The sequence below is a fragment of the Lethenteron reissneri genome, chromosome 36 (genome assembly GCF_015708825.2).
Source record: "Lethenteron reissneri isolate LAM-NWPU_2019-01 chromosome 36, ASM1570882v1, whole genome shotgun sequence".
NCBI classification, from domain to species: Eukaryota; Metazoa; Chordata; class Hyperoartia; order Petromyzontiformes; family Petromyzontidae; genus Lethenteron; species Lethenteron reissneri.
The window spans coordinates 3397548-3423104 of record NC_083814.1 but is presented as its reverse complement, the minus strand read 5'-3'; the positions used below and the strand labels follow the sequence as shown (position 1 = coordinate 3423104).

Below are 25557 nucleotides of genomic sequence, written 5' to 3'. Positions count from 1 at the left end.
AAGGGGAAAAACCGGAGGACCCGGAAAAGAAATTATCTGCGACCACGGGAAGAGAGACACGCAAACTCCAAATATACATCAGGTATCAGGGGCTGGATCGAACCCACGACCTCCTCCATACCAGGCGAGGTAGTTAACATCTCACCACCGTGGCACCCGAGCACAGGAACAGCATTTTACGAAATAGTCGTTTTGAGACAAATACCGTATTCGCAATACTCTTTATGTGAATGTTAACAATTACGCTTCATTAATGGATTTGCCATAGGTATTATTTGTACATATTTACAGAGTATATTTCTATTATGTAATCGCAAATAAAATGTAAGGGTGCAGCCCTGAACTTTCTAGCTCACCGCTCAGGACACCAACTCAAGAAAATGCTAAATAGCTTACAAGTGTTACAATAGTAATCAGATTCATCTACCTGCCAAGGATGGTGTTTTCAGCCCCTGCAGAAGACCGTTTGGTAATTATTATTCACAAAGCTTGGTACAGCCAAACGGTGTGTAACCACCAACTGAGTGTCCCCATATCAGTTATTGGCTTTTTGATGTTAAGGATTTTCATTCTAATAAATAATCTCAAAGCACTCCTTTAAACTCAATGTCTTATTGTACTCTTTTGCAAAAAAAACCTAGAAAATTCAAAACCAATAAAAATGAGTAGCAGAACATTTACAAATGCGCTCTTGTAAGACAGTGTATTACCAAACTCATTACTTTAATATGTATTTCAATTGAGAGTACAGTACTGCATTGATAAGGATGAACAACATTTTGCCATCACGAGACTTAACATCTCGTGTTTAACAAACTCGGGCATCAGAGACAAATGTGTTACGCACTAAATATTTTTGGGATTTATTTGAGTTGAGAGTATAGCTTATTATGACCATGATTGCCATCCTATATATAAAAAACTATATTTCAGTGTTGTGTTGAAAAGCAAGTGAAGAAAATATGCAGGAAAGCCTTTGCGCATAATTGACTGCTTTTTAAAGATGAACCTTGCACTGCAGCACAACGTCATCAACACACGTGGTTGGTGGGCAGGCTATATAAAGCCAGTTGGAATTTGACAATGTAAGAACATTTTACTTGCCCGTGGAATGGTAAACATATTTTTTTAAGGGTACAGGCAAAGAAGCTATGTAACGTTAATACGACTTTACTTGTAAAGTAAAAAACGTATTCTTGGTAAGACGACAATGGAGTTTTATTCTCTTGTTCTCGAACATTATATTATATTGTGCAGTTTTGCATTCTTCTAAGAGTTTGTTTAGCTCAGTTATGTGCAAATGTAAAAAAAAGCAATTCGAAATTAAATGTTCTAACCATTTTTTCCTTCTTGTGATTATTTCATAATACAAAATGGTTAACATTATGTTGTTGTTTCTCGGTGTTATACGATTGTACTTTATCATATGCTATCATTTTAAAATGTTGTTTTGTGTGTGTGGACTAGTTTAACGGGACTTTTCTCACTTTCAGGCATCAAACATGAAGAACCAATGGGCAATGATCGCCATCCTCATCCTGACTGCATATGTCATGAAATCTCAAACTCAAACCAGTGAGTTTCAACATTAGCTGTAGGCAATGTTTGTTTAAAGTTTCAGTCTGCTTTTTTAAGTGCAATGTTATTCAGAACATGTCTATTAGCGCTGGGTCATTTTCACAATTTCTAGCCTGGAGTCACAAATTAATTCTGAAAATGGATGCCGTTCGTGAATATTATTGGTGTAATCTTGACCCTTCTCATCCTCTTTATTCCCAATCTTCTCTCTGGCTCTCTTTCTGTCCATCCATCTCCCTGTGCACAATCCCGTTTTCGGTCTTTCTCCCTCCGTTGCACCCCCTCCACTGGAATCAACTTCCCCTGCACAATGAGCAGTCCTCCCTCCTTAACCTCCTTCCGTCCCTCTCTTAAAGCCTCACCTACTTCTCCGTCGCCCTTTCGCTTCCTCTCCCCTCGCCCCTGCACTCCTTCCCGTCCCTCCCCTACTCTTTCGTGATCCCTTAGCACCCTCTCTATCACGGCCACTCATTCCTCAAGCCCTTGTAAGCCCCTAGCATCTACATAATTCTGTGATGGTCATCGTTTAAAAAAACGATGTCAAGTGCCTCGAGTGAAGGCGCTCTCTAGATAAAAAATTAGATTAGAATCGTGGAATTGTGGACAGGTTTGGGGTGGGGACAGCAGCTTATGTAACCATTTCACTGGTGATTGTGGGCAATACCGACCCACTGATATTGACACCGATTCCAGCTGGCCGACACTCTATCACAGAAATCACCACTAAATTATATGATATGGGTAACGGCCACAGGGAGTAAGAACTGCATCGGCATCAGAATTATTATCAATTTCTCTCAGAGCATCACGGACAGAAAGCTCACCGCCATGATCAGAAATCTTGATTTAAAGCTTTTGTGACTGCAGGAATTCATATTATTTGCGTATTTCGGTAAAGTCACGTAGATAGAATAATAAACAATATATCACGACGTTTCGATCGCAACACAAGCAATCGTCATCAGGTGAAAAAATATAGCGGGAGAGCTGCTGAGGCAGGAAAAAATAAGACCTAAAGAATATGATCAGAAATGTTCTATATTGGTGGAATCTTTCATTGGTGGAATCTTCCCTGTTAGAATTCCGTTAGAATTCCATTAGAATGAATGAAAATGTTAACATGGGGTTTGCCCATATACGAAGCACCATGTATGTATGCTAACCTTATTTTGCACTATACGTAGCCAACGGTGATAATGGGAGGTGTGGGGATCGTGCTGTGTGGAAATCGTAGGAACTGAATATATATCAATCCCGGAGGACTCTCCCAGCCGTATTGTCTATCGTGCAACAGTAGTACAGTTTGAGACAGCTGCTGCGTTATGTCTTAGCTTGTCTGCAATTATATCACTGTTAACAATTGCCATTTCCTCGACAGTAAACTCTGGAGCAGTTTATTTAGCCTGTACATGTAACTATTATACAGATAAGGTTTACGTGGTTATTAGTATACCTGATTCAAAATGTGTCCCTTTTGCCACATGCATCATTTCATTAATGAATACTTTGTTTTAAAATAATATTATAACAGTTTATAAGACAATACTACATACCATTTGTACATATGTTGAACTTCTTTCGCACCGTACGTAGCCAACCGTGCTAATCAGAGGCGCATTTCTCCCATGTTCGTTTATTTTATTTTAACGCCCTACATTTGTTTACGATGACTAAAGTTAGTTTTTTAAATGGTGTGCCAGATGAATTAGTTCTGTCTGCTGGTTTAACATTTACATATTTCTGCAATCTGGCCAAGAGCATCTTGTAAATGATGAGGCGCTCAATGGTTTCCGCTGTTAAATTAAATATACTGGCTTGCAAAAAAAGATCATTACCCTTGATCACTCAAATAGTTTTATATGGTGGAGCAGCAGTGCAGTGGTTAGTGCACTGCGTCATAAACCTGGTTTACTGAGTTCAATTCCCAGCCACAGTAAACTCCATTTGAACCGGTCCTGGACCAAACCACATAATTGATCAACTTGGTAAAGTATGGTCAAACGACGGACACGGTATGGTGAGGCCTCCATTCAGCAGTGGGTTGATAACGACTGAAAATTATTACTCGTAAAAATGTTGAATAGATATTGGTATACATTTTTCGTAATTTTGATTACTGCTTTGGGGCTAGATTTTAATTAAACGTAAGAACAATCGTTGACCGCGAAACGTAAAACGTAGGATTTTTTGTAGAAAATACAACGATCCATATTTGTTTTAGGGGTAGTGCCAAAAGGCTAAATTCTGGTCGGTAACCCTCCACCATCCGACTAGGTTGTCATGTTTACAGTAATATTATTTATATGTGTTAATGAAAAGACTTTTCATTACTGAATTTAACATCAACATAAATCAGCATGGTTTTGAGCTTCATCAGGTAGTTTACTTGGAAATTCAGAGTTATTGGGCTTTAAGTACCTGCTGAGACATCACGAACTGCCAAATAATTGTTATTTGCATCTATTTGTAATCTGTACCTGGCTATCTTTTAAGGTGTGAATTATTTAGAAGACTTTCAAATAAGTACATTTCAAAGCAGTCAATTTCAAAGGACTTAGTATATAACTCTCTGCTCTATCAAAGTTGTTTTATATGAGAATTGCCTCTCTTATTACATGTTGCCCTGATGAGAATGGGTCCGTTCATTGTTTTCGTCATGTTATTTATTTGTGTGACTCATCATAATCTACAGCCCTTTGTAAATCCACTGCTTCATTGACCAAACCTCCCAATTCCCATGCCAGTCAATGGGGATTTTTTTTTAACATTGAGTTTTACCATACTTCACCACGCTGGTCAATGCGGGTTGGTGAAATAGAGGCCCAGGATGAGTCAATATGTCACTCACCACTGAAGTGAGGCATAGGCAGGAATTCAACTCAGGTCATCTCCACGACCTTCATTGTCATTCTAGATTTGAAGTTTTCGTGACTGCAAGGATCCATACTCTTTGGGTTTTTCGGTAAAGTCACGTAGGTGAAAAATAAATGCATTTCATTTAAAATAAATTAAAAAGAAAACAACTAAATTAATTTAATTTAGTTGTTTACTTTTTTATGTATTTTATTTTATTTTTTCCTACGTGACTTACATGTCATGTAAAGGTTTTATTCCGGCAGTGGGTTATAAAACATTGTTTCTGTTAATTTGTTTTTCTAAATGGTAGATTTTGAGAAGCCCATCTGAAAGCTTACCAAATAGTGCGAATATGATTACTTATACAAGATTACTTAATTTATCCATGTTCTTATTCAACAGGCACACCAGCACTGCCCGAAGCTACTGAAGACACAACAGACGAGACATATCCCACAGACGCATCATCAACAGAAGGCTCTTCATCATCAGATGCTATCTCAGACAGTACTGCATTCACATCAGACTTCCAATCGTTTTCCTCAACATCACCTGACATTGGATCAGAAACTACGTTAGATGTCAGCACATCACCAACAGAAAGCACACCATTAAGTGCTTCAGAATCATCACCATCTGCAAACACAGCCACTACTGATTACGTTTCAGCTACATCTCCCCTATCAGATTCCACTGGATCTGTGAGTGCATCAGATCCAAATGCTTCAGAATCATCACCATCTGCAAACACAGCCACTACTGATTACGTTTCAGCTACATCACCACTATCAGATTTCACTGGATCTGTGAGTGCATCAGATCCAAATGCTTCAGAATCATCACCATCAGTAAACACAGCCACTACTGATTACGTTTCAGCTACATCACCACTATCAGATTCCACTGGATCTGTGAGTGCATCAGATCCAAATGCTTCAGAATCATCACCATCTGCAAACACAGCCACTACTGATTACGTTTCAGCTACATCGCCACTATCAGATTCCACTGGATCTGTAAGTACATCAGATCCAAATGCTTCAGAATCATCACCATCTGCAAACACAGCAACTACTGATTACGTTTCAGCTACATCACCACTATCAGATTCCACTGGATCTGTGAGTGCATCAGATCCAAATGCTTCAGAATCATCACCATCTGCAAACACAGCAACTACTGATTACGTTTCAGCTACATCACCACTATCAGATTCCACTGGACCTGTGAGTGCATCAGATCCAAATGCTTCAGAGTCATCACCATCTGCAAACACAGCCACTACTGATTACGTTTCAGCTACATCACCACTATCAGATCCCACTGGATCTGTGAGTGCATCAGATCCAAATGCTTCAGAATCATCACCATCTGCAAACACAGCCACTACTGATTACGTTTCAGCTACATCGCCACTATCAGATTCCACTGGATCTGTGAGTGCATCAGATCCAAATGCTTCAGAATCATCACCATCAGTAAACACAGCCACTACTGATTACGTTTCAGCTACATCACCACTATCAGATCCCACTGGATCTGTGAGTGCATCAGATCCAAATGCTTCAGAATCATCACCATCTGCAAACACAGCCACTACTGATTACGTTTCAGCTACATCACCACTATCAGATCCCACTGGATCTGTAAGTGCATCAGATCCAAATGCTTCAGAATCATCACCATCTGCAAACACAGCAACTACTGATTACGTTTCAGATACATCACCACTATCAGATTCCACTGGATCTGTAAGTGCATCAGATCCAAACGCTTCAGAATCATCACCATCTGCAAACACAGCCACTACTGCTTACGCGTCACCTACATCACCACTGTCAGGGGCCACTCTGCCTGTAGGTCCAGCAGGCCCAAGCACTTCACCATCAGCAAACACGGCACAATCAGCGGCGACAAATGCCTCCTCCCTCACACATACAACATCCCCAACAAATGCACTAAGTACGCCCCCACCGACAGTCCCTTCTACTAAAACGACTGGCGCCACCACACCTACAACTACAAAACAAACCACAGGTAAATGCAATATCTTATTTGACAATGTTAATTCCTCTGGCCTCATTCCACCACACATTTGCAAGAGTTTCTGCTTCAGAAACCAAATTGCCTTTACATTTTGTCCCATCCAAGCCTGTGGCATAACTCACAGACTGTATTAAATTAGTTTTAAAAAACGCATGAATGCTAATAATCAAAGCGAGGTTAAGTTGCTTTTGTAAAAAATGCGGCCACTTTATATGTGAACGATTTCCAAATATATTGATAAAGATGGTTATTCACTGCGATGGTAGAATTTAGAGTAAGTAAAAGCCTACATTCATCACTGCAGAGCAGCAGAGAGGCTGAAAATTGCATTTCAAAGTTACAAAAACTCATTTTGCGTAAATCAACAGTATTCTTAACTGCTTGATTGTTGCAAAATCAATGATTTATATGTTTAAGATATGTTTACGCTCTTTCGTTTATACAGCAATCACTAGATACCTTTGCAATTATTTACATATATTATAAATGCCGTATTTAAATGTGTCATTAAAGAAGTGACAATGGTTTGAACTCACTTATCTATGAGAATTTTTTTTTCCAGACCCGTGCATAGAATGTAAAAATGGAGGAACACCAGAATGTATGACTAACACTTGTCAATGTCAAGCCCCATTTGCTGGAAAATATTGTGAGAACATTCAACCAAGTAAGTAAATAATTTTAGTGATACAGAAAATGAAACAATTTCCAAACAACTTACAGTAATTGTCAGGAAGCACTTGTGTTACAGTAATGTTTTGTTTTGTAATTATTCCTGGTGTTTAAGTATTAACTGGAATAAAGGGTGGCTGCATGAAGTGACCCACTTGTAATAACACAGACCAAAATCACACTTTAGCAGTTCACTTTTTGTATAATTGTGAGGAAAGACAGCTAATCCGGTCATTTCTGATTCTGTGTTTTTATTATCACAGAATATGTAGAGCCTTTGAAATAGAATTTGCGTGTGCTTCAAGTGCTGCATTTAATTATGAATGACTACATGTTGATGTGAACAGTGCAAACGGGATTGTTATTTAGTTTAATATGTAGCCTTTCGCGACCGATATCATCCATTAGAGTTTTTTGGGTTAGACCCAAAAATATATATAACCCAAAAAACCTCTATTAGGAATTGTTATTTATAAGACTGTTGTCCAGAAGCCTAAATGACTGGTGAAGAGTTGTTAGCTAAAACGTAGGGTCTGTTTACTTTCTCGTGTATTGCATACATCACATATGTTTTGTTTATTACAGATATTACCACTGTCAAAACAGCAAATGTCAGCGTACAAATAACTAATTTTAATTATACATCCCAATATGGTAATCAAGATTCATCCGAATATAAAGAATTTGTAGAATTATTTAAAAATTTGGTAAGTATGACATGTAAATGTTTAATATTTGATGTACTATTTAAAGAACATGCACGATTTAAGTGATTCAATAGCTAAATTTTCTGCAAAAATTTATCACTGAGCCTTGTGAGGTTGTACTGAAAATAATGTTGATAAGTGAACGTATTTTTGTATTGTTTTGTATGTGGGAGAAAACCAGTGCTCTTATAATTAATCTAAGCATATTTAATATAAAACACTTTGCATTTATTTACCCTCAGTTTTTAACTTCATGATATACAGTACTTAAGCACCATTGGCCAGTTGCATCGACTACCTTAATTCTGATTTAGATAGGAATCTAAATATATTTTTCACTGAATTTGTTAATTTCATGCACCTGACTACATGTTTCTTGACAAAACTTAAGAAAAGTCCCTAAATAAAAGATGAAATCCTGTCTGGTACGAAATGCTTTCCTTGGGTGTACTATCAGTTAGTCACAGTGGAAGGTGCAGCATGTGCTTCCATAGGAAAATATAAATGATTTGTTATGCTTTGTGTGTTTATGGTATCATGTTTGATACAACAAAAATAACACCCTTTTTGACATACTCTTTGGGTCTTTCGGAAAAAGGCACATAGATAGAAAAATAATAGATCACAACGTTTCGATCCACCACAGGCAATCGTCTTCAGGTGAAATACCCAAAGAGTATGAATTCCTGCAGTCACGAAAGCTTTAAATCAAGACCTTTTTGACATTTAAGAAGTCTTCCTTCGCCCTAAGATAACTTGAAATATTTCCTACAATTTGGTAAAATAATTATCGTGGAAATATATTAACAATAAGGATATATGACGTGAGTTGATTTTGAAAGCAGTCAGAAAAAAAATTTAAACACTGAATTACATTGTCAGTGGGGTGTTTTTATCGTATTTTTGGGGAGTGGTGGCACAGTGGTTAGTGTGCTGTGCTGTGATTGAGCAATCATTGGCAGGATGTTATTAACCAGGTAAAACCTGAACTGTTTATGGTTGTTACATCATATCTGCCGGATACTAGTCTATTTTTCCAAGTTAATTTCCCCCCACATCCCCAGCGTTTGGCATTGTTGCTGCATTGGCACTCGTGCACCGCCCGTGCCTTCTGGTGTTGTTGTTACACTTGGGCTACTCCCATCCCCAAACCCTTATAAACAGTTTGCCTTTAGAGGCTGACTCCTTTGCCTGATAACGACCGCTTGTGTTGCGATCAAAACGTCGTGATTTGTTTTAGTTAATTTTATTTATAATTACGTGACTTTACCGAAAGAACCAAAGAGTATGAGTTTAATTGTTACGACTGAGATCTGTATTGTTGTTTCATATTTTAGATGGAGCCCATCTACAAGGAAATTATTGGATATAAAGACATCAACGTTCTAGATATAAGGTAAATTTTTCTTTTTTAATACGTATACATATTCAGCATTTGCTTATCTTCACAGTAATTGTCAAAACACTGCATTGGCATACATTCACCTTAACTAATCTTTCCCATTCAGAACAAATATTTATACGTGATTCATCTTAATGAACTTCCACGTGTCTGTCAAGGCAATGGCTGCGTACACCATAGCGAGATTTGAGGGAGACCATATTGTCCGGCTTGTCACCTTTGATTATTTCAAACGCTTCTGTTATTTGCTGCTAAAGATCACTCAGGTTTTTCAGGTTTTTTTTACAAATACTTGAATCTTTTCACATAACCCCAACATTCATCCACTCTGCTGTGGAGTTACAATGCTTTTTATAGAGGATGTAGTCCCTCTGGATGCCGCGTGTTGTGCAGTGAACTGATCCTAAATCAAGGGGACACGGTTCTAGGCGGTGTATCACGCCAACAAGCACTCACACATCTTTCGGGTGTCGTTGTCGTTACTTTTATACCCTCATGATTCACATGGAGGTATACATGTGCCAAACAGAGAATTCTTCAAACACATTGCATGCAAATATTGTACATACAAAGCAGTCGTGTCTTGCCACATGAGATGTTTTGGTATCTGTATATCAACATATATGTACAGTATTACGTTGATCTTCATTGAAACCTCCTTTGCCAGTAGTAAAATATGATCATTGGTTTTATACCCTTTTATCTGGCAACAAAACTGACACCTTTTTTACAAGGCGTCATGTTTGCATTGACCACAATACCTGCAGTCGGAATGCAAACAAAAAACACATATCAATTTCAATTATCATATTTTGCTACTGGCAAAGGAGGTTCCAATGGTGTAAATGCTTACCCCGAGCTCTCATACTCTGATGGTGCATTGTCTTTGAGTTGTGCGCCTTTTGGTGTCATCTGGTCCAACCAATGTGAGACTAGGCTCTAAGGAAAGCTGTCTCAGGTGTGGACCAATCAATTTCAAGGACAGTGCACATACATTATCAGAGTTGTGTTTTTTGTTTTCATTCCGACTGCAGGTATTGTGGTCAATGCAAACATGACTCCTTGTAAAAAAAGGTGTCAATTTTGTTGCCAGATAAAAGGGTAAAAAACCAATTATCATATTTTGCTACTGGCAAATGAGGTTCCAATGGTGTAAATGCTTACCCTGAGCTCTCATACTCTGATGGTGCATTGTCTTTGAGTTGTGCGCCTTTTGGCGTCATCTGGTCCAACACCATGTGAGACTAGGCTCTAAGGAAAGCTGTCTCAGGTGTGGACCAATCAATTTCATGGACAGTGCATACATTATCAGAGTTGTGTTTTTGTTTGCATTCCGATTGCAGGTATTGTGGTCAATGCAAACATGACTCCTTGTAAAAAAGGTGTCAGTTTTGTTGCCAGATAGAAGGGTAAAAAAACAATTATCATACGTTGATCTTCTTTTGCAACGTATGTAGCCAACCGTGCTCATCGGAGGTGTGGGGGAAGGACAACAAAATAAACACGAAAAGCAATTATAAAGAAATTAGTTTTCAATCTAAATTTAAAAGTGTATAGCTCCCAGTGTCTCCCAAATATCGGAAAAAGAGCATTCCAGACAGCCACAGAAGCGCATTTGAAAGCACGTGATGCAGTGGTCGTGTTTGTAACATATTCCTGAATGCATTCTAAAAATATGCCGCAATACATATTTACGGTCTGGATGATAGATTTTAAACAAAACTGAGTAAAAACATAATTCTCTTCTGTATAGGCTGACAAGGACTGTGCTGTATTTTACAACATCTTTCGGGAATGTGTGATGATGAGTTATTAATTGTGTCACGTGTGCATTTTGTCCATAATTAATGTTAACAGACCGGGAAGTGTATTTGTGAACCATACAGTGCTATTTCAGTATAGTAATGACGTGGATGTCATTGAAACATTAAACAACGTGGACCTTGAAATCAAAAAATTATTAAGTGAACAAAACTGTATCAGCAATACAAGCACGACTGAAAGAGGTACGTAATAAATACATCTAAAACGCACAAACTAATCCATGAGGCTAAGGCGTATTTCAGCATTGCCAAGGTCCGGGTTCAAAACGTGGACTCCCCACTGAAGGCCAAATTAAACACATTCCTGCGGAGGGAGCTGGTAGGAACGTTGGGTTGCTCGGTCAATGGCCAGGGTCAACGGCGGCGTGGTGTATTCCGCAAATATGGCCAACTGTGAGGGCGGGCACAAGCCGGCGTGAGTAGGTTAAACGTTGAGTTTTATAAGGGCGGACTGGTACCGGTCCGTGGCCTGTTAGGAACTGGGCCGCACAGCAGCAGGAGGCTAGCGGTGAGTCAGCGCGTGGCCTGCCCATTATTTTATTGACCACTTCCGTCCGCGCCTCTTTCCCGCACTGCGCACTTGTCTCTTGCACAGTATTGGTAAGCCCACAAGCTGACCCCTAGTAGCCAGAATAAGTAAAAAACAAACGTCGCTGGAGAACTTCTTTGAGAAGGGGAAAAGACCCAATGATGAACCCCCCCCCCCCCCCCCAGTCCGTGAAAACAATGTTCTTCCACAAAACCGGTCCCTGGTGCCAAAAAGGTTGGGGACCGCTGCTTTATAAGCAGCCTGCATCAGCAGCTTTCCTGCTACCTTATATAACCTCTTGTTGCAGCAGTTCTTTCTCACCTGATGACGGTTGCTTGTGTTGCGATCGAAACGTCGTGATTTATTTTTTTCTACCGATGTGATTTTAGATTTGCAGTTTTCGTGACTGCAAGAATTCATACTCTTTGGTTTTTTCCGTAAAGTCACGTAGGTAAAAAATTAAATAAAAAAACAACTAAATTAAATCACGACGTTTTGGAGGCAACACAAGCTTGCGTCTTCAGGTGGAACCGTCACAGCAAAATTACTGTATCCAGTAATTTGTGACTTTACCGAAAGAACCAAAGAGTATATGTAATGCTCGTAGAATGCATACCTATTAAAATGCTAAATACATCGAATGAGTGATCCAGTTTCTCATGTTGTTTGTTGTAATACACAGCCAACTGCAATGGATTTATATTGAATGCGGAGAATACCACAGTAATAGACGGAGACGACCTTGGTAAGTGTTTTGTTTGGCGAAAATGATTCATTGTAGTTATTAGGCATACAGTATTTGCATTCATTAACGTAATGAACATTAAAAATTTAATTATCGGTCAAATAAAAATGGTACTTTGGCATTTCGCGAATGCACAAGTGTGTACAGTATTCATACATGTCAACCAATTCGGTTTACCCGTATTCTTGTACAAGCAAATTAAGTTTTCAGGTTTCAATACCGGCAATGTTCTTTTCTATTTGTTTGTGTTTCTCCCTTGTGATGGGACTTTGTAGGATGAACGTTGAAATTTATAAGGGCACGGGGTAACGCATAAGGTCTAAGTTGGTCTGTAATAAGGTAGGCACTGATAAGGGGTTGACAGGTGTGAGTATTGTTCATCATATGAACATCACATGATGAAGATACAACTAGTTCACAACGCTTTATAATGTCCACTTTAGTTTCCATCGTAATAGTGTGCCTCTTCTTACTAGCACCCTCAACACTTTCACCACTCTTACGCTTTGGAGACATGATGGGGGTTAGTTTAACACGTAGGCTCTCGCGACCAATATCATCCATAATAGAGTTTTTTTGGGTTAGATCGCGTAAATATATGTGTCGTTAAACCCGCCACCTACAGACACAGCCAAGCAGTAAGGTGTGTCACGTAAACAGAATAGCACACCGGTGTGCTGTACGAGTAACGAATTGGCATGCTCGATTTACGTGACAAACCTTACTAACTCACTTTTTTGCTCGTCCAAGGACGGGTGTATATTGCAGTAAATCAGAAATGTTACATAAAAAAATTGTTCAGCTCATGATTATTAATGAGGGGGGGGGGGGTTGCCCCATGTGGAGTGACGTCACACGCTGATGGTTATTGGGGAGGGGTGCGGCATGTGGAGTGACGTCACTCCCTCATGGTGATTGTGGAGGGGTGCGGCATGTGGAGTGACGTAACCCGCTCATAATTATTAATGAGGGGAGGGGTGCGGCATGTGGAGTACGCGACCCTCTTGTGCGTGATTGTAAATGTCCACTCGGGCATGAAAATTAATGAAGGGGGTGGGGGGCCTCTTTTGTACTGACGTCACGCACGGATGCAGCACTGCGCTGCGTAGATTTATTTTTTACCGTCACTTTCTGTAAAGAAACGTCATTTGAAACGATGTGGGTAATTGGCCGTGTCGGGTGGTGGCGGGTTTAACGACACATTTACATATTTACGCGATCTAACCCAAAAAACCTCTTATGGATGATGGGGGTTGATAATGTTCGTGAAAAGCGCAGAGAACGTCGTAGTGAACCGCAGAGCGGACAACACAACAACAGAGAATGACCGCTGCCTAGGCAGAAATGCTGGAAATTCTGGGTAATGAATGGGAATGCTGGGTAATGAATGGGAATGCTGGGTAATGAATGGGAATGCTGGGTAATTAATGGGAATGATGGGTAATGAATGGGAATGCTGGGTAATGAATGGGAATGATGGGTAATGAATGGGAATTCTGGGAAATTAATGGGAATGCTGGGTAATTAATGGGAATGCTGGGTCATGAATGGGAATCCTTGATTTTCAATGTATCCTCAATTATCCACAATATATTAAATTTAGGATAAACTAAATACAAGTCGTAGATGAATGAGTTTTCACTTAATGCGAATTTTCAGCAACGCATTTACCGTTAAAACAAGGAATTATAAGTAGGCAATTTAGTTGCGTGAATTTTTGAGCATTTTGATTGCGTGACTAATGGCTCTGGTGTGGACCTGACTTAAGAGCGCATGACCCTACTATCAACAGGGGTGGGTGGATTGTTGACAATGTTGTCTCTTGTAGACTAGAACATTTATTTAAAGGATTGAAAATACTACTTTAATATATGCATTCTTATTGTTTATAGACAATGACATATTGGTTTTTGTAATTTTGTTATTCAAATGTTGTTAATCGTAGTGAACTCGTGCATCTGTAAAATACATATTGGATTACTAAAAAAGTGTACTTTATATTAAAAGCATGCTAAAATATTCGTCATCTCCAGATATAAATGGCATTTGTATCAACTTGACTGACTCAAGCAAAATAGATTTTGAAGTTTTCCCCATCAGTGGAAGTTACATTTGTATAAATGAGTGTCACGCGAACTACAGCACATTATTCTGCCAAAATGGTGGACAATGCGAGATCACTGAAGAGAAGCCACGTACTCCAGTATGCTAGTAAGTACACACACATGAAGTTCACAATTACCACGTGCGTATTGTGAGAATACTGTATACATTTTAACTGCTTATCTAATCGGTCATTTTGAGTGGATTGCTATGGTCTTTGATCAAATGAGATACGGTTAGCCTCTATGTATTCACCCTCTTGGTTGCAACTGTTATTAATGTTGTCCATCAGCTGCATTTCTTTCCCTATAATCTAGTATAAAAGCCCGGCGTTCCGTTTGGTCCGTCAACTAAATTATAAGAGAACCGTTCTGAAGGCCTCAGTCGAAAGTGGACCCCCACCCACAGATGTTGGCATACACACCGTACATACAAAAGAGTCCAGTTTTATTTTGTAGGCATATATACCAACATCTGTCCCCCCCCCCCCCCACACTTTTCAGACATGTCTCAGCCTGACTGGTCGATTTGGTTTGGAGACTGACTAATCCCACGACCAATATGATCAATCTAAATTATTGTTTCATCCATTATGCAGATATATATTTTCCATCTATTGAGCATTTATTTAAAGTTTTGATAGTTGCGGTCATGGATGGAGGGTGCAATAAAATAAATGTCTAATGAACTTTGAGGTACAACGCAGTAGTATCTGCACACGTGGTGGTGGGGGGGAAGAGGACGTCAGTGGGGGCGACGGGCTGAGCGCGAAGCACCGACAAAGCCCTCCTCCTGCAGGACAAAAAATCCTACTGTTATATTTTGACCTATTTCGTTAAGATTGCTGTTGTGTGTTACTTTTCTTCTTCTTGTTTCTTTCGGTAAAGTCACGTGACTTTACCGAAAGAAACAAGAAGATGAATCCCTGCAGTCACGAAAGCTTTAAATCGAAATGTGTTACTTTTGTTTTACAAATACTTGTTCTCATACAGTTGGCTGGTAATTGTTTTGTAATTATCAATGCTCATCTTGATAGTCATGGCAATTACCACCAAATGTGGTCAAGTATGATCTTTTTGTATTCATAGGCCATAGGCATCATTTTAGAGACATGAATTCTAGTTATTTTGCCCGATCATGTCACTGTTATTTTAGTAATGTTTAATGTTATTTCAGAATACAAATTTTACGCACTTAATTTTGTAAACACTTTTGAGAAATGTTATCAACTTTGGTAGAGAATGCTGCAATACATTCCTCAAACAAAATTCAACAATGAAACACAGCCACACAGCGCCGGTGTAGCTCACAGCGTAACTTACGAATTATAATGTTTATTTGTGTTTGCGTGACAAAGTGGTCAGAGCACGCAGCTTACAATCAGAAGGCTGTGAATTTATAATCCTTCTGTCCGTGGTGTCAATAAGATTTGCACTCTGTGGGAAGTAGGCAGTGGTTCTTCTATGGAGTGACTCACCCCTGGAAGGATTGTCGAATTTCCACAACGAGATAAAGGCTATAAACATTAGATTAGTACCACCTCACTGCATGTTTGAGGGGAAAACCACCACTATCTTTATGCGTGCAAATGCTTTAAAACCATAGAGATCGTTTGGGAGTCCCTCTGTTCTTCTTGAGATGTCTGCTGCACTGCCAACAGCTATAACGCTATTTCAAGGGCAGTTGTATTCATCAGGTTCACCATATGCCATGATTATTATTATAAGTCAAATGTTTAAAATGTGAATTCATTTTGCATACATTTTTAACAAGGAGAATGGTTTTTATTTCAGTTGCCGAGATTTTTACATTGGTATAAATTGTGAAAAAATTGACGCCGGTCTGGTTGCTGGGATCACCGTACCACTCGTTGTGTTGCTCATGGCCACCATTATTTTGACTGTGGTGATGATCAAGAGAAGCAAGAAAAAAAAAGCTTCTAAAGCCAGGTAAGAAACGAACGCCAGCACTGGCTAGAGCAGTGTTCTTCACTACTTCTCAGAAGGTGGTCCACTTTCACTGACGAGACATCACCACCATTGGAACCTCATTTGCCAGTAGAAAAATATGATAATTGGTTTTTTACCCTTTTATCTGGCAACAAAACTGACACCTTTTTTACGAGGAGTCATGTTTGCATAGACCACAATACCTGCAGTCATAATAACAATCAACTTCAAGGACAGTGCATACATTATCAGAGTTATGTTTTTTTTTGTTTGCATTATGACTGCAGGTAGTGTGGTCTATGCAATGACTCCTCGTAAAAAGGTGTCAGTTTTGTTGCCAGATAAAAGGGTAAAAAACCAATTATCATATGAGACATCACCATGTGTGAGGGCCGCCACACTGCACGTCAAGGGGCGGCAGTGAAGTCAACCAATGGCTGCCAGTGGCCCGCGGGCCTTGGCATTGAAGAACACTGGGCTAGAAGATGACCACGCTCATCGGTTTAAAAAGCAATAAGCACGTTTTATATTTGCTACGTGGTCCATACATATAACTAGGACATAATTCAGGCTTGGTATGTCCAGGTCAGCAATGTCTAAGAAAAGTTTCAACTCCCGGCACACCACATTGATGATTATTATAATACATCTCGCTATGGCTGTGGCTTCAAGTCGCGTGCCTACCACCGACAGCATAACATATTCAGCTAAATAGATTAAGCCCTGCGATAAAAAAAAAACACAAATACATTCTGCACATAATGTCCAAATGCCTCCATAGCAACAAATACACTGACACAGATATTTCAAACATGTCCATGTGACTAGATTGTTGTGATGTTGAATGTGTTGAGTGCCACGGCGTTCTCGCGGTTAGCACAAAGGGTCAGTGGGTGCGTGTGGTGTTTACAAGCATTGTTAACCTTGGTGCATTTGTTTATGATGGCCCTACAAATCGTTCTGCAGTCAGTCGTGCCAATCGCCCATTGATAGAGATGAGATTACTTGCACGACTGGCAACCAATAAACATCAATGGTATAGTGCAAGGCCCTAATCAGGTATATGCCATACATTGGGCTCTTTTGAGCTTTGCCACAATTCTTGAAGCATGATTAGGCATCATATTGGAACTTTGTACGCCAATATTCCTGTTCACGTTTAGTGGCGCAATGAGTTCTACAACGTAATAGAACTTTGAACACTTGCTAATGCAATTTACATTGGGCTGAAAGTTAAAAATAATGTTTATAGGTGTTATTCACCAGCACAGTCATGTACATTTTTTTAAAGGGAAATATAATTCATTTAACATGCTTGAGGGAATATCATGAAAAGAGTCTTCCCTACGAAAACAAGTGCCAAGCTAGAACATGAATGTCTATATATCGATATATTATTCAATACAAAACGTGCTATTCTGAAGAGAGGCATGTTTAACTTTGGCATAGTTCAAATATACTGTGTTATTTTCAATAAACACTCCACAAAAAAAAGGAACAAGATATACATTGTTTCCATGACATCATTTTCTGGTGCCATTCAAGACCTCATGGCCTATAATTCTGAATGCCTAAAGTGTTGTCAAAAGCGACGCATTTCTCACGAGACCTCCCCATTAGATTACCCATTTCCTCATCGTATTCAAGCAACCCACGTGGGTAGTGATTCATTCTGTTTCATGAGGCAAAAACAAAAGTGATTAAATATAACAGGAATATGTATTTGTTTAATTTATATGTAGCTGTAATTGTTAATTTACTAAATAATTTTATCAAAATGTATATTTTACAATGGGGAATATGATTTTGCTTCTTCCTAATTATATGTAAAATCACATTTTACATTGCTACCCTTGGCGAGTTTTATATCATCGGACAAATGTTCAATGTAGTGACACTTACATCTTCTTATGCTGTTCCCTTCCTCATTTGTGAATTAATACAAACACCTACGTGTTCTCTTGTGCGATGCATTACGATGACAACGGGTGTGACACTATGTATGTATGTATGTTGAACGTCCTTTTCACCGTACGTAGCCAACCATGTTTATCGGAGGTGGGGGTGAAGGACAACAAAATAAACACAACAACAAGCAGATATTTACTTATAAAATGTGGTCACGTCTGGTGTTTAGCCGTATTTTGAAAATAACGCTCAGTTCAATTGTGCTAAAAGTACGTCATCGTTGCCTCTGCAATTAATTGTGTTGTTTAACTTCGTTCATAGCGAGTGTGTTTGTAATACTCCGCCGCTTTATATTTTTTGACAGCGTCAGAAACTACGAATACGCTGATGAACATTGGAAAGGAGAAAATGATGACTCGCCAGGTTCCCACGACAACCCACTCTACGATCCCTCCTCAGACAAAATAGGTATGTGGTATGATGGGACCTTCCCTGCCATCACACCTGTTAGCGTGACTGAATGTGATCAGGAGGTGATCGTATTGTTTGTGCTGTACACTCGTTTCTACATCTGCCTGATGCTAGTAACTTTGCAAGTCTTCGTGGATTAGCACGGTTGGCTACGTGTGGTGCGAAAGAAGTTCTACATACATACATGACATCCATCACATCGGTTCAGTTGCTTTTATTTGCAACTGGGTGAGAGCCCTCGGATTGCGTTTTGTGGTATTGTTCGGCATGATGTCTGTGACGTTTGTCTCCACGTGCTGGCAGCTTCGTCACAAAGAGACTTCAGATAATTGGCATCGTGTCATAGCGCACCGACATATCCATTCAGAACATATTTTGGCATTCTTTTTACTTACAATTAATGTTCTCTTAGTAAAAAAAAAATACTGCATATCTCATTTACAGACGGATGGTTAGCATGTATGAGCTGAGGGTACACTTGCTGGTGAATCAGTAACAGTTCTCAAGAAAGCGACTCTTTCTTCCTGTAAATTTATTACGATTTACAACAATCGTAACAAAAATGTAAAGTACACGTAACGCTACTACTTTGCACACGAAAGATGCTAATCGTATAAATAAGGGTTGATTATAAATTGCATATGGTCAATCAGCAGTGTGTGGTGGATTAAAGTGTGGGTAGTCACACTTTTTCCAAGATGTCTGGCCAGCTTAGAAGATTATGCTAAATATTACTGGTAGGGACCCTCCTGGTTACACCAGCCCACATGGGAATTATTGTGTCCGTCGTGCAGGGAGGGGCTGGGTGGGGAGGGAGGGTGGGAGGGCTGGGTGGGGAGGATGGGGCTGGGTGGGGAGGGGAGGGTGGGGCTGGGTGGGCTGGGTGGGAAGGGGCTGGTCACCCCGTGGTGCCCTTATAAAACTCAACGTTTAACCTACTCACGGCCGGCTTGTGCCCACCCTCACAGTCGGGCATATTTGCGGAATACACCACGCCGCCGTTGACCCTGGCCATTGACCGAGCAACCCAACGTTCCTACCAGCTCCCTTCCGCAGGAATGTGTTATCTGTGGGGACACTCAAGAGCTGTCTTTGGTGTAGGCCCTTCCACTAGAAGTGGCATGAGCAAAAAATAGCAGGGCTGCACCTCTACCCTTTACATAGCTCAGTTATGCTTAACTTAATGATGCAGAGGAAGACGTGTCCTACCTTGTTCGTATGTATATATGTTGAACTCATCTCGCACCGTACATCGCCAACCGTGCCAATCGGCAAGGAAAACAAACTCAACACAAAAATCAGTTCTAAAGAAATGAGTTTTCAATCTAGATTGAAAAGTGCATAGCTCCAGTGGCTTCCTAGTATCGGAAGGAAGAGCGTTCCAGACGACCCCAGAAGCGCATCTGAAAAGGCGCGATGCGGTGACCGTCTTTGTTCGATGGCCAGCCAGAAGCTGCTGCTGCGAGGAAGACCGGAGTTCGCGTGACGGTTTATGTTCCTTATTTCCCATAGATATCAAAAGCTGTCCCTTGGGCCTCAAGCTCACATCTATGGATTAAACTCAGTGTTCGTTCCCCAGAGGGGGTACACAATATTTACATGCAGTATGTCCCACCTCCAGTGCCTGTCGAGTTGTTTTAATGGCCACGACAGATGTTCTTAGCGCCCATCCAACTGGCAGGGGATCGCCATGCAGTTGCATTGAAGCCACAATGGTTGAAGTGGCAGCCATTAAACTTCTTTTATTCACTCGTGCCACGTTATTTTTTCTCTCTCTCTGCAACGCTGGGTATGTTATTAAGGCTAATTTTAATAACATAATATACGGGTGGGACATTGAGCTCTGGGTCCGCGAAATATGTGCGTGCTAAAAATTGTGTCATTGATTTTAGTATGATTGGAAGAATAAACTGCTTTTTTTTTACTTGAAAGCTACAACCAACAGTCAGGCACAATGAAATACGTGATGCATGGATATAGGAAAAAAGTTGTAGTATAGCGTACCGTACATGTTTTACATGCAAGCTGTGTCTGTAGAGGTGTATGTCCATCCCTGCCATCGATCGCCTCTCCGTGCCGTTTGGATCCTGAGGGTTATTATTCCATTCTTGGGTTTGACGAGCATAGACGTGGGAGCACATTGCAGTATAATTACACGACAATGACGTTTGCTGCACTATCCTATACTGCCCACAACGTAGTCCTGCAGCAGTCTGTAAGTCCTGTCTCCAGGCTCAGGCCTGCTTAGCTTCCAAGATCCGGCAAGACAGGCACACTCCGGGTGGTTTGATCACAGGCACGCTTTCTGCACAGAATAGCCTACTCTGCTATGACAATATTTCGGAACATATATTTCGCCTTGGGTGACTAAACATTATTTTTAAAGGCAAGCTGACCCACATATCCTTATTGTGCATACCTCTCATGCGCTGCAGTTGTTGATTGGAACTCACAGACTGAATCAATTTGTAAATACACGTCCTCGATAGAGCCCCTATGCAATGCCTTATTTCTTACATGATCTTAAAGGTTGTAAACCTTATTGCATTGTATTGGCCATGCATTCGTGTATATACCATTGTTTATTAGGCTAATATTCTGCTGTAAGAGAATGCATTTGCACACGTAAAGCTTTATTTTGTATATACAATAATAATGCAAATGATTTGCCCTTCTAAATGTCTAAAATAGTGTTTAATAATATCCATAGCAAATTCGTAGTTTCAAGTGTGCACAAATATAATAGTTTTTTTGGTGTTAGATGGCGTAAATATAAATGTGTCGTTAAACGCGCCACCACCCGACACAGCCGATTATTAAGATTTGTCACGTAAACAGAGCATGCCAATTCGTTACTAGTGCAGCAACACCGGTGTGTTGGAGAGCAAATCTACAGCATTTACAATCTGAGTGTACGACGTTTCGCCAGCATCATCAGGCGGCAGCCAAATTTGGTGGTGGCGGGTTTAACGTCACATTCATATTTACGCCATCTAACCCCAAAAACCATGTATTATGGATGATATTGGTCGCGAAAGCCTACGTGTGAAACTGTACACAAATACATTGTGGTTTTAAGTGAACATCACAGAAACCACTAATTTACAATGCTACGGTGACCATCGCATAGTCAAAAGTTTCTCCTCACATTCAACGTGGCAAAATTTAGCTCTAGCACACTTGAAGACGCACTTCGTCATGGATAATGAAACTGCGTGGGTTCATGCCGTCGTGTTGTGGAGCCCTCCGATGCGTTTTCGGGTCTCGTTTGGTGCGGCGTGTCGATGCTCCTTCAGAAAACGTTTTACCTTACGATCTTTTTTGGCCCACATTCCGGGGAGCTACTTAGTTAAGTTCTTGATAACATCATGCCGAACAAAAATACGGTCACAACCTCAAAAAAAATCTGCATGGGTTGTTTATTTGTAAAAAATGCGCGTGGAAAAGTGAAAGGCTAACCATTGCTCGCAAATGGGTTCAGTAGCTCTTGGACACGCAACCCTTTTGTTGTGGCACGCTAATGTTGTTTCTCCAGCATTCAGCGTTCACACTTGTTCTCAAGTTTATATCCAGGTGGAGTTCAAGGCCATAGCCATGCATTGTAAAATGAATGACACTAACAGTCTTTTAACACTGCATTTTATAAGGCAGTCATTTGCGTGATAAAGTCCAGCAACAGATGAAGTCCACATATAATCTTTACTGTTAATAGTCATTGCCCTTCCTAAAGTGGAGGGAAATGCTATTCGAGGTACATTCACTGTGCGTGTCCAAGTACATGTATTGTTTCATGTTGATATGAATCAGGTTACCCGAGTTTGTTTCCCGGCCATAGCTAACATTATCGGTTATATCTGAACCGGCCTGACACCCACCCCCTTTGGTGGACCCACAATGACCACCATGGAGAAGTATGTTTGAACGACCCCCAATCACATGGAGGCCTTTGTCCAGCATTGCATTGACACAAAGATGCAATTTGTTTTGTATAGCTACCTTAACAGAGTCGCGTGCATTTATATCCTCGAGTACAGGGGTTGCAAGTGAGGTTCTTCTCCCGTCATATGGTTCGCTGCAGAAATGGCAAACTTATTGCAGGGTAGCAGCAAGTTGTCAAAGGTGCACAGAAATTTTTCGTTGGGGCCGTACGCCGAGGAGATCGGACATTCTCCTATGGCTCGCTGCTCCGACCAGGGAGGCCGACGAACAGCGTTCGGTCTACCAGCGTGGAAATAATCCAGACAATCGATCGTGTGCATCCGATTCGATAACACTGCCAGATGCACCGTATAGATTGTACAAAAAACACAACTCCTTTTTTTAATGTACAATCACTATGTGATTAAGGCAATACATTCCGCTTCACTTTGTCCATCAAGCACCAAATGCAATGCATAGTTTCGATTATTTTACGCGTTGGGAAACAGAGCTAAACAACACTGCATAGAGTACTGCCCTGTATTTTCTGTCGATATGCAATGAAAGAGTCAGCTTGTGATTTAGATAGGAGAGTAGCCATGGGTGTCTTTGAAGCGTTGGAATTCGAGGTGATTTACCGGAGAATGAATGAGACCCATGCAAGTTTTGTGTTGTAGGTATCTTAAGATTCGAGGATATCGGTCCAACATAAACACTTTGTATAGGTGTGGGACTAAGTTATGTGTGTATGTATTAAATATTAACTTGGCCCACTGAATTGCCCTCCGCGATGGTATGTATGTTAAACTTATTTCGCACTATATGTAGCCAACCGTGCTAATCGGAGGGGGGCAAAAAACTAAAAACAAAAAGCAGTTCTAAAGAAATGAATTTTCAATCTACATGAAAAATGCAATGCTCCAGTGGCTTCCTAATAGCGGAAGGAAGAGCGTTCTAGACGGCCGCAGAAGCGCATTTGAAAGCGCGCGATGCAGTGACCGTCTTTGTTCGATGTTGGCTGAACATCAATCAGTGTCATATATGCTATGGAATGTTATTAATATTGATTTTCTGGTGGTGTTGTAATGCAGAAGACGTCATTCCACCTGGAGTCTTTAAACCCACCCTTGAAAATGTCACCCAAGAAGTGGTAAGTTATGCAGTGTTAATTACCTGTTGAACCCAGGAGTTGGTTTCGTACAAGGAAAACTAGATCAAGTAATTTACTTGTGTTCTATATAAATCTACTTTACTGACTATATTAATCCAGTACTCTGCATTTAAATTGTAGACATAGTAGTATAGTCTTTTTAACACGTGTTGTGATTTTTGTTATTTTTGCAGATAACATTCCAAAGACCTGAGATAACCATACTTTAAAATAGCTGTGGGCAATACGTGGATCGCAAAATACTTTTGTGGCTCTCAGGACAAATCACAACAAACATCTCTCCCATCCAATTACTAACCAGGCTCGGTCCTACTTAGCTTCAGAGATCGGACGAGATCGGGCACATTCAGGGTGATATTGGGTGTGCCCCGGTGGCAAAAAGTTAACTACCTCGCCTGGTATACAAGAGGTCATGGATTTTATTCCAACCCTGACGCCTGCTGAATATTTGGAGTTTGCATGTCTCTCTCCCCGTGGTCGCGTGGATTTTTCTCCTGGTTCCTCCGGTTTTTCCCTCCACATTTAGAAACATGTCTTTAGAGTTCGGTGTCTTGACCATCGTTGCTTGAAATGTAAATGAACACTCAAACACTGACGGCTGTGTTCCATCGATTTGCAATGGCGATTACGTTCGATAGCATAAAGGACAGATACCGCGAGAACAAACCAATAATTGTGCTGTGAAGGGACTACAAAACGAAGAAACATTCCCCAAATGTTATTCACCTTCCATGTGCCCCCCTTAAAGTACAGGGACTCCTCTACTTACGAACGAGTTAGGCTCCAGAGGTCTAAATTTCGATTTAAAGCTTTCGTGACTGCAGGGATTCATCTTCTTGGTTCTTTCGGTAAAATCACGTAGAAGAGAAATAATAAAAATAAAACATAATAAAATACAATTCTCACGACGTTTCGGCCACAACGCAAGCAGAAAGACAGCTGTCTTTCCGACAGACCTGTTCTTCACCTGAGGACGGCTGCTTGCGTTGTGGCCGAAACGTCGTGAGAATTGTATTTTATTATGTTTTATTTTTATTATTTTATTATTTCCCTTCTACGTGACTCCAGAGGTCTGTTCGTAAGTCGATTTGTTCATGAGTCCAACTTCACTCCTGTCGATTCCAAACGTGCTGTATTAGCGTGTACACTAAACACAGGGAATGGCTTTAAAAGTTGCATAATCTTCTGTAGATGCAGATGCCACTGGTTATTCATGTTCTGCAGATGTAGATGCCACCACAGCCATCTATCACGCTGCGGTTGAACTTACTACCCTCTGTCCAAACAGGCAAATGCACATGCGGACAGGTTTATTCGTTCTTGATTTGAAGCTTTAGTGACTGCAGGAATCCATACTCTTTGGTTCTTTCGTATCTCTGAAAGTCGTAAATTGAATGTTCTTAAGCAGAGGAGTCCCTGTACTGTGAAATGTCGGTGGTAAACGGTGGCAATTTATTAACTAAACATTGATTGGTTTACACGGGAGATATTATTTACATAAAAACATGATATGCACTAAAGTGGTTATTTTTCACTTGTCACATTGATGATTTTAACACATAATTTAGAATGGCTGCACTTTTCTGACAACAAGATTTACACTTTAACCAATTCACCGAGTTTACGTCATATATTTTTTTCAATGTAATATATACGTGAATCATAAAGAGTCAATTATT

General features: G+C 40.2%; 1 protein-coding gene across 1 annotated transcript; it reads left to right on the top strand.

Annotated features, from left to right (window-relative positions):
- Positions 1-1084: 1084 nt before the first annotated feature.
- Positions 1085-25557, top strand: LOC133351221 (mucin-2-like). Its single transcript, XM_061566297.1, has 13 exons — positions 1085-1199; positions 1494-1575; positions 4837-6471; positions 7043-7147; positions 7738-7859; positions 9197-9255; positions 11119-11267; positions 12296-12358; positions 14392-14569; positions 16255-16410; positions 18683-18786; positions 23799-23857; positions 24052-25557. The coding sequence occupies exons 2-13, from the start codon at positions 1503-1505 to the stop codon at positions 24085-24087; spliced, it is 2739 nt and encodes a 912-aa protein (XP_061422281.1). The 5' UTR covers positions 1085-1199; positions 1494-1502; the 3' UTR covers positions 24088-25557.